Raw genomic sequence first — 10,035 nt, forward strand, 5'->3', positions numbered from 1 at the left:
GCGGAGCCCTGTGAGCCTGTCTTGAATGCTTTGTGAGCCATTTATCTTGTAATCCTGGCAGCAGCTTCAGCAGGTCATTACAGAGAATTCTATGGTGAGGAAACCAAGGCTCAGAGAGGTTGGGCAACTTGCCCATGGTCACACAGCCTGTGAGTCAGCTGCACACCAACTGTGTAGAGAACCACAGGCTGGAAGGCAGGAGATACAGAATCAGAACTGGGCTGGGAAAGGGGGGCTAGGGGAGAGAGAGAGGGAAGGTGGAGAAGGTAGGAGGAATGTTGAGTTATGTGGGTTGGGGGGAGGGATGGGGGCCAGACTGTGAGCTTGGGCCAGTGACTCCAACTCCAAGAAACAGGGACCTAGCCATGCTGTGATTGTAAAGAGTAAATGAGCAACACCACAGGAAGTGCTTAGCGTTGGACTTGACCCACACTAGGAGCAGTTGACTAACACATTGTTCTCCTTAACCCTGGAGGCAGTTTGAAACAGCCAGCAAGGGGATGTTGGGTGCTGCTGCCTCTTTGTGGTGATGCTGAGCATTGCATGAAGATGGCCTCTGGGTTCCCAAGTCCCAGAACGTTCTTGGACAAAGCCCTGAGGAGGTGGGGAAAGACAGGCCTCCTGCCCCCACTCCCAGCAGGGGTCTGGGCCCCCTCTTGGGCAGGGGAGGAAATACTGGGCTGGAGGAAGCACAGAGGAGGCTCCCAAGCCAGCCCTAGAGGATCAGAGGGTACCTTGAGGGGGATCGAATTGAGTGGGCTGTAGTCAAGAGGGAGGGTGGGTAGGCCAGCAGGAAGCGGTGGAGAAAGGTTGGAAGGGGGTTCCCAGTTGGAGGGAACAGCGTATGAGAAAGCCCCAGTCAAGACAAATGCCAGATCCAAGAAACCTGAGATGAAGATATAGGGTAGGGGGAAAGGGTTGGGTCTATGGGTCTAAGAGCCACCTCAAGGAGTCTGGGCTCTGTTCTGAACATTTTAAGAAGTGGTTGGCTAGATAGAAAAGCTGGGGGCAGGGTCCGGGGGAGATAAGCCAGAGGCTGCTGCCCTCATCCAAGCCTGGAGGGGACAGATAGGACATGTGGTGGCGGAGGATTGGGGCCAGAAGCTACATGAGTGAAAGGGAACACCCAGGAAAGAGCGAGAAGGGTCTGAGCCGGAGGATCAGGTGCTGGGGTAGCAGCTGAAGGCGGAAAGCTGGAGTGAAGGTTCTAGACAAGCAGGAGCTGCAGCTGAGACCACCTTCCCTTCTCCCTGCCTGTTTGGGAGAAGAAAGAGCAGAGCAGGGCTGAGTCTTAATCCGTGACTCTGCAGTCTGTGAGGCTTCTGCCAAGTCACTTGCCCTCTCTGATCCTAGATGTGGCTCTACACGGTGGGGAGGGTGCTGTGAGCCTCCCCCCTTTTCCCCCGCCCGCAAGTTGGCAGGAGGGCCAGAGCAATGGTGGGCTGGTAAACATTTAACCTCTCACTCCTCAAGCAGGGGGACGCTGATCTGTTGATCTCCATCAGATAGATAGTCCCCTCATGACCTGTTGCAGGCTACCCAGAGGTCACTAAATGGAGTTGGGAAGCAATGTGCAATAACTCTAACAAAGTATAGCCACCAAACAGATGCAAGAAATGCAAGTAACCTTGGGAGTGCAGATCATAGCAAAGCCTGCTAAAATCATCAAGAAGCTTTCAGTGTTACCACCTGTTCTTTTTTGCTTGCTTGGGTTTTGTTTTGCTGACTTGTCTTTTTGAGATAGTAATTGACATGACATTAGTTTCAGTGTACAACATGATTTGCTATTTGTGAATTTAGTGTGTATTTGTGTTTCTTTTAAAGATTTATTTGAGAGAGGGAGAGAGCGCACAGATAAGCAGGGGGAGGGGCAGAGGGAAAGCAGTTTCCTGCTGAGAGGGGAGCCCCGTGTGGGGCTTCATCTCAGACCCAGGAATCATGATCTCAGCCAAAGGCAGACACTTAACCCACAACCAACAGAGCCACCCAGGGGCCGCAACCCCCCCACCCATTATTTAATTTAAATAATGGCTGTGTTTAAAAGGATTCGGAATAAGGTAAGGATCTTGGTTCTGGCCCCTGTGAACCCCTCTTACACACCACTCATTGGCCCACAATAAGGTTTTGCAAAGTAAGCCTGTAGATGGGTCAGGTCTCAGGCATCCAGAAGAGGCCCCACTCTGGCTAGGGGACTGCTGGGCCCCTGAGCAAGCATTAAAGGAGCAAAGGGAGAAGCACCCTGATTCCAGTGCCCCCAGGCAAGCCACGGGTTTGCCCACCACCCCACTGCTCCTGCCCATGTTCTCAGATGGCAGGCATTGGGCCTGCTCACTTCCTGGGTCTTCACCTCACAAGAGACCCAACACCAGCTCCTACTCTTGGAGAACTAATTCCCCCCAGCCCCACCTCAGAAAAACCGTGATTGGTAGAGTCGTTGGTGAGCATCTCTTTCTTGGGAAACTCCAGTAGGCACTGAGCACTCCTTTGACCCCACTGCCTAGGTCTGGAGCTAAAACCTGCCTGCAAGACTCTGTGTCGTGAGCCGGTGGCCGTGGGTGAAAATGCGTGCTTAGGATGGACATCAACATCACCATGAGCACAGTCCCTGTCATTGGTGTGAGGGGGCTGGGTGACAGCTTCCACCAGCCAGACCATGTTGTTAACATGGAGAGTGTGGGAGCATGGGGCTCACTTGTACCTGTGTGACCTCAAGCCTGTAGAGATGAGTTTTCCCATCTCTAAAACGGAGCTGATCTTGTCTACTGCATGGGGTTCTTTTTTAAAATTTAAATTAACATACAGTATATTCATGTAATATTAGTTTCAGAGGTAGAATTTAGTGATTAATCAGTCATATATAACACCCAGTGTTCATTCCATCAAATGCCCTCCTTAATGCCCATCACCCACTTACCCCGCCCCTTCACCCCTCTCCCCTCCAGCAACCCTGTTTGCTTCCTACGATTAAGAGTCTCTTACGATTTGTCTCCCTCTCTGATTTGGTATTATTTTTCCCTCCCTTCCCCTATGATCCTGTTTCCTTTCTCAAATTCCGCATGAGTGAAATCCTATCATTGTCTTTCTCTGATTGATTTATTTCGCTTAGCATAATAATACCCTCTAGTTCCATCCACACTGTTGTCAATGATGGTAAGCTTTCCATTTTTTGATGGCTGAGTAACATTCCATGTGTATATACCACATCTTCTTTATCCAGTCATCTGTCAATGGACATCTGCGCTTTTTCCACAGTTGGGCTATTGGGGACAATGCTATAAATATTGGGGTACTACATACGGTTCTTGGGAGAATCACATGTGGTCATTGCAGAAAAAGAGAAACCGCCAGATAACGAAGGGGGTAGCACTGATTGTCCATATACAGTGGACAGCAGTTATCTTTTGGGATGAGGCGGCTCAGGGTGGTGAGTGGCTTCCAGTGATGGGGTCATAGAGCTCACAGCTAACTTCCCTGATGTTTCGGGCTTCGCCCTGGCAGGCCATGAATGGGGGCCAAGTGGAAGAAGGGGGGAGGGAAGAAGCCAGAACCAGGTTCTGCTGGGATTTGCCAAGGGGCCCCTCACCCCATGTCTCCCACTATGAAGGGGACCCCAAAATGGGCCCAGGTTTTGGAAAAGGACTCCCTTCCTCATCTCTGCACCCCCTGGAGTCAGAAGCCTGACTCAGTTCAGAGGACCAGATCATCTGGTGGGAAACTTTCTCAGCGGACTTCCCAGAGACAAAGGGAAGACAAAGATACCCCACCAGAAGGCTTGAAGCCAGCCACCCAGCCAACCTCTACACACCTCTAACCTTCTGACCCAGTTTCTGCTCACTGATACTGAAAGTTGACAGAAAATGAAGTTACTTGTCCTGAGGCAAAAAAAGAACATGTTTATACCACGACCTCAGTGACCAAGGTAGAGACTAAGTGAGCAGGGAACTGGTGGCAGAGCCCACATGTCACAGGAATGCAGGTGTGGGTCGACCCCGGTGGGGAGATGGGGAGGTGCAGGACTGGAGAGGCGCCAAGAAGGGGACTCAGAGCATTTAAGGTAGCTATGGGAGACGGGGCAGAGGTCAAGGGGGGCCAGGGAAAGGAATCCAGTGGCTGTGGGATGAGAAGAGCAGCAGAGAAAGGCCCACCATCAGGGACCCCAGCCATCAGACGCACCCTGTAGCTACAGACATCCCCAGAGCACGAGCCACCACCTGAGCCCTTATCCTGTCACACCAGCAATCTGCCCGGTCCCTTGGCCCCTGTAAGTCCCCAGCCAGGTGCAGGGGGTCACTACAGGCACGGGTCAGCCCCCAAGTGTGCACCCAGGCTGCCCATCTCTCTACCCCTCCGAGTTGTTAGCAGCCAAAAATGGGCCTGGCCCAGCATCGAGGAGGAATGCCCCCTTCAGTGCTCTCAGGGACAGCCTCCTGGGTCACTCCCTTTTCTCCAAGGCTCCTGAGTCTCCTCCTGGGAATCTCATGTGATACTCATAAGGGGGCTCTTTTCACCTCGGGCACCTTCAGGCTCAGGTGGTAACCCTTTCAAAGGTATCAGTGCTTTAGCAGGCTTGCAAAGAGGCCAATGCCAAAGGGAGAATGGCAGCACCGAGGGGGAGATCCCCGAATCTGCAGGGGAGCATCGGTGGGCGAGGAGTACCTGACATACTGTGAGCCACGTGTGACTGGAGAAGTCAGCCTCTACCTCTGAGGGCCCCTGGGCCTGCTCCCCACCACCACATCCCTGCTCATCCACAGAAGAAAAGGTAAAAGAACTCAGTTTCTTGAGGATTTATTGGGCCAGGGGCTGTCCTGCCTTCCAGCTAGGCCCGAGCAGATCCTGCACCAGGGGTGGGCCAGCTAGAGAATCAGTCCTCAGGGTGCCCGTGACGGCATCCCCTGCATTTCTCCGCATGTCTGCTGCTCTTCAGTCCAGCCACATTGCCACGGGGCCGAGCCACCGGGACTCCTGGGTCCCCAGCTTGCTAAGCGATCTTGGCTATCTATATTCCTTGCCATGTCTGGGCTTCTGTCTGCTTATCCTCCATGGGAGGAGGTTACCTTCCTATCAAAAGACAGGTCTGCTCGCCGTCAGTATCACAGATTCCATGGAAGCAGATGGGGGTCAGGTCTCCCTTTCTGTGAGTCACCGCAGCTGCTGCTCCTTGAGGTCTTTGTCTCTCAGTCTCCATCTGGCTCAAACATGCCCAGATGCCAGGGCCTCAGGCCCCAGGGAGCCAGGCATCCAGATCCCCTGGCAGGAGGAAGAAGCTGGACCAGAGCAGGGAGTGGGCCAACCCACAGGCCAGGGACCCAGGTGGGGTCAGGAGGAGCTGGGCTTCTCCACTGAGGGGTAGAGTTTGCGCAGGCTGGAGTCCAGGAGGAAGTCCACTGACCTGTGGTGGACAGGAATGAGCAAGTGAGCCCTGGGAGCTAGAGGGGGGAATAGGAGGTAGGAGGTCAGCGCTAGGAAAGGGACTCCTAGATGCAGGACATGAGTGCCATCCAGGTGGCAGACATCACCCTTTTCTTTATTCAGTTGGGGAAACTGAGGCACAGAGAGGGTAAAAGGCTCACTTAGGGCCCTTGGGTAAGCTGTGTTCCCTTGGGAAAGGCCTGCTCCTCCCACTCTACATTGGTCTGATTGAGTTGGCCTTGTTCTCTGGTTCTAAGAGTAGGCATGTGACCCAAGGGTGGCCAATCAGAAAAGAGAAATTGGCTCAGAGGTGGGCACTCAGTCCAGAACAGACCAATGTCAGCCTTCCCTGGGACTTTTTTGGTCAACTACGAGAAGCTTCCTATGGGGCTTGCTAAGCTGGTGGGGAGGAGGCTAGGAGCTGCTGGAGGCCATCTCTGCTCCCACGTGGGGAAAGCAAGTGAAGCTAACATACCAACATGGGATGGTATGGGAAGAAGGGCACAGCAGGATGTGGAGACCAAGACTCCAATGACCCCATTTGGGTGCCTCAATCCAGCCATGCCTGAAAGCAGCATTAACTCTGGACTTCTCAGTTTCATGAAACAAATCATTCTTATTTTCCTTCACCTAGTTTCTGTCGGGCTTCTGTCACCAAAATCTCCCCAACATCCCCTCCAATGGTTGATCCTGTCTGCCTCTGATTGTTCTGTAACACTAGGGTTTCCTTCTAGAATTTAGTGGTCCTGTGTCCTATACCCTCAAGGCTCCGCCCATACCTTTACTGCTTAAGTGCCTGCCAGAACACAGGCACAGACCGTCCTTTCTGCCTCAGAAGTCTGTTCTGTCAGCCCTTCCCGTGCTGCTCTTGTCCTGTGCAAAGTGGGGACACCCCACATCTCTCAGAGGACCCCTGAGGCTAGAAGGGGCACCCACCTGTCAATGGGGTGGATGATGACAGGGATGACCAGAAGCCCCAGTGCAGTGGTGGTCCACTTGCGGACAGACAGAGGCCAGCGGGTGGCGGTGCCTAGGATGTAGAGAGAGGCAGCACACACACGGTTGATAGTGAAGCCTGGGATAGCCACAGAGGCCAGAGCCTGCCACACGAAAGTGTCCACCACAGCCACGGTCACCCTGGTGCTGCGGCCCGCTTCAGGGCACGGTACCTGGTATGGAGAAGAGAGAATTAATCCAGCAGGAGCAAAGGTGGGAAACCCTGTGGACAAGGGGCATAAGACTGGACCAGGGGAGGTAGGTGGCCAGTGGGGAGTGGGGGTGGGGACAGAACCACAATGGTGTCAGGTTCTGGACTGTACCAATTCAGGGCTGAGCGTGAACTCATCCACAACCAGAATTGGGGTACAGGCTAGGGCACATGCATGCTGGGGGCAGGGGACACTACCCTACAAACAGGACTGGGGTATGGATTGCAACAGGCAAGGTAGTAAGAATTGGACTGTCCCACCAGGCATTGTAGCAAACACTGGCTGTGGACAGAAGCACAAAGGGAGTGGACTAGGGTGGGGGGTGGAGGGGCAAGCCAACACTCACGGCTCCCGCCTTCTTGCCCTTGTCAATGGCATCCGCCAGCACATAGGAGCTGGACACACCATAACTCAGCCACACCACAGCTGTGGGCACCAGGGAGCGGAATGCCTCTCCCACCTCATTGGCATAGCCTGTTGGGGAGAAGACATTTCACTCCTGTGGTGGACAGGAATGAGCAAGTGAGCCCTGGGAGCTAGAGGCGGGTGGGGGGGGCGGCTGGCTGGCTCAGTCCATTAAGCTTCTGACTCTTGATTTTGGCTTAGGTCACATCGCAGGGTTATGAGATAGAGCCCCACGATTCTCCTCTCCCTCTCCTTCAGCCCCTTCCCTCTCTCTCTAAAAAACCAAAAATAAAAATAATTCCAGTGGTGGGGAGGGGGGACGGGCTGCTCCACAAGGGGGCACTAATTCTAATCCCAGCTTGCTAAATGGTAGCTGAGTGACCTTAGATAAGTGATTTTATTTCTCTGAGCTTCTGTTTCCCAGTCTTTAAAAAGGCAACCATTAAGTCCACCTCCAGTCTAGGGCCACTGTGGGAGAGCTGAGTACAGTCACAATCATCATTCCCTTGCCTTCCCAGTCTGGGTTCTAGGAGCATGTGCACTAAGGCAGAGACTAACAGCAGGTCCGCTGATGAGGCACTCACCCTGCACCAGTCTTTCCTGTGCCTTATTCTACCCTTCCAACTACCAGCCCACGAGAGAGGCGCCGTTTATCTCCGTATGCCCCCAAAGAAAACCAAGCATCAAATAGAGCCATATGAGAGTCCAGATAGTGACTCCATAGTCAAGGCCCAGACATACCAGAGAGAGCAGCCCACTCACCCCGTTCCTCCCAGCCGGGCTGGAACGTTCACCTGGGAGACTGGCCAGCAGAGACCCTGAGCGCAGAGCTGGGCCGACCTGAGCTGTGTGACCTTGGGCAAGTCCCCAGGCCTCTCCGAGCCCAGTCTCTGGCCCATGCAGAATGAGAACTACGATCCTCCCACCTTCTCCAGGGCACTGACCGGCGCCCGGCGACCCCTGTCTCTCCAGCCACATGGTAGGGGAGTCGCCGTGCCCCTCGCCACCGCACTCACCTAGGTACCGCACCCACGTGTCCCGGAAAAGGTCGCGCTCGGCGCCCCGCGGGAGCGGTTCGGACATGGCGTTCCGCCTCCGCAGGAGCCACTGCAGCCGGTCCTGCTGCCGTTACCACCTCAGCTTCCACTACCGCGGCGGGACGGGCTGAAGGTCCCGGGCTGAAGGACAGGTCGTGCGGTCCCCGCCAGCAGGGAGCGTCTGCAAATTACCCCGCGCACTGAAGCCCCTCTCCCAGGCTTGGGTTTTGCAGATTAACACGCTTCACGTTTTCTCTGGGGTTGAGTGGTTGGCGCAATCCTTTCCCACGACTGACTGTAGTCTTGGAGCCTAAGAGACTGGGGTTCAAATGCGACATGCTACACTTCCTAGTTGCACTTTATAACCTCAGGCAACACACTGTACTCTGAGCTTCGTTTTATTAATTTATTAAATGGGGAACGCCGTGTTCAGTCCTGGGACAGTTGCAAAGATTAATGATAAGGAATCATTTATGAAGTTTACTACTGGCCAGACCGTTGGCTAAAGACTCTAGACAGATTGCCTCCTAAAAGCCTCCCACCAACCCAGGACCCCTATTTTACAGACGAGGAAATAAAGGCACACACACACGCAAAGGGTCACTTTTCCAGGTCATACAACTAAGAGGTGAAGCTGACATTTGAATCCAGGTCGTGGCTCCAGGTGCCGCGCTCTCAAGTTGAGCTGAGTGAATGAGGCTGGGGAAGTGAATAGTGAGCAGCACCCTGGTGAGGTGGATATTTGGACTCTCCCTGCCAGGTGCTATGTTCATATACCAAGCTCTGAGGTCTAACTGGATCAGCATAACCCCCGGACCAAGATTCTCTGGGGCAGGACCTCGAATGGTTAAAATGAATGAATGAATGAATGAATGAACGAACGAACGAAGAGACAGGGAAAGCAAGATATCATGGAAGTGAGCAAAACAGAAAGAGTGGTCTTGGGTTGTCATGATTACTAAGAAACTATTCCCCAGCTGGACCTCAGTATTCTCACGTGAGCAATGAGTGCCCTTCACTAAAACCGTGAATCCTTTGGATTTTGGAGGTATCAGGCAGCAAAGAAGTAGAGAGGGGGTCCTGGGTTCAAATCCCAGTTGTGCCATCTATTTATCTACGTCTGTAAAATCTACCAGTAGCCCATATTTACTGAGCGCTCACTTGTCAAGGTTCTCTTCTAAGCGCTTTGCACATATTATTTCCTTGAACCTCTTCAACAACCCAGGGCTATAAATAAGCACAGGGTTGAGGCGTGGTACCCAGTAGGCACTTATTTTATTAAAGAATTGGCTTTTTATTATCAAATTAGGATGAGGGAAATAAGACCATTAGTTCAATATTAACGACTCCATTTTCAGCCCTGGGCGTCTCTGTCATTGTATGGTCGTATATACGGCAGCCGGGTCAGCGACGACCAAAAACGCTCTCCAGCCCCAGAAACACCGGTAGTGCTGGCGCGGAATTAGTAGACGGTCCCTAGCACCACGTGAGCATCTTTCGTCCGCTTCCCTCCCACTCTGTGCCCACCGCAGGCGCTGCACGTTCTCCCCAGACCCGCACAAATCCGCGCGCTAGAACCTTCGGGCACGTATCCAGAAACCGGGCGGGGCGGAGCCTCCGCCCAGACCTTGAAGGCAGCCAGGAGGCCCCCTGGTGCCCTTAACAAAGATGGCGGAAGATATTCCATCACGTGGACCAATCGGGAAGCAATCTGGTCATTGGGCCTCATGGAAAAGCGCGCTAGAGGGGAAACAGGGAGGGGCTTCTGCGCGTGCGCCCCAGCTGTTGGCGACTATGTGGTCCGCTACTGAGGCGTGAATCTTGTCTGAGTGAGGGGCTTCGAGGAGGGAGGCAGTGGGCATTGACTTCTACTCCCTGTGTACTGAACGTTGCTTTATTCATTGGTTAATTTTCCTAAGAGAGCGCTGTAAACCAAGGTCAGGATGATGCCTCCTAAGCGGAGTAGCTGAGGC

The 10,035-nt window shown here is 53.5% G+C and overlaps 1 protein-coding gene across 1 annotated transcript; it reads right to left on the reverse strand.

Annotated features, from left to right (window-relative positions):
- Positions 1-4,772: 4,772 nt before the first annotated feature.
- MTFP1 (mitochondrial fission process 1) lies at positions 4,773-8,357 on the reverse strand. Its single transcript, XM_044241080.1, has 4 exons — positions 8,042-8,357; positions 6,967-7,094; positions 6,349-6,581; positions 4,773-5,392 (listed from the first exon to the last, which is right to left on the reverse strand). The coding sequence occupies exons 1-4, from the start codon at positions 8,106-8,108 to the stop codon at positions 5,320-5,322; spliced, it is 501 nt and encodes a 166-aa protein (XP_044097015.1). The 5' UTR covers positions 8,109-8,357; the 3' UTR covers positions 4,773-5,319.
- Positions 8,358-10,035: the final 1,678 nt, after the last annotated feature.

This window comes from Neovison vison, chromosome 3, assembly GCF_020171115.1.
Source record: "Neovison vison isolate M4711 chromosome 3, ASM_NN_V1, whole genome shotgun sequence".
Lineage (NCBI taxonomy): Eukaryota > Metazoa > Chordata > Mammalia > Carnivora > Mustelidae > Neogale > Neogale vison.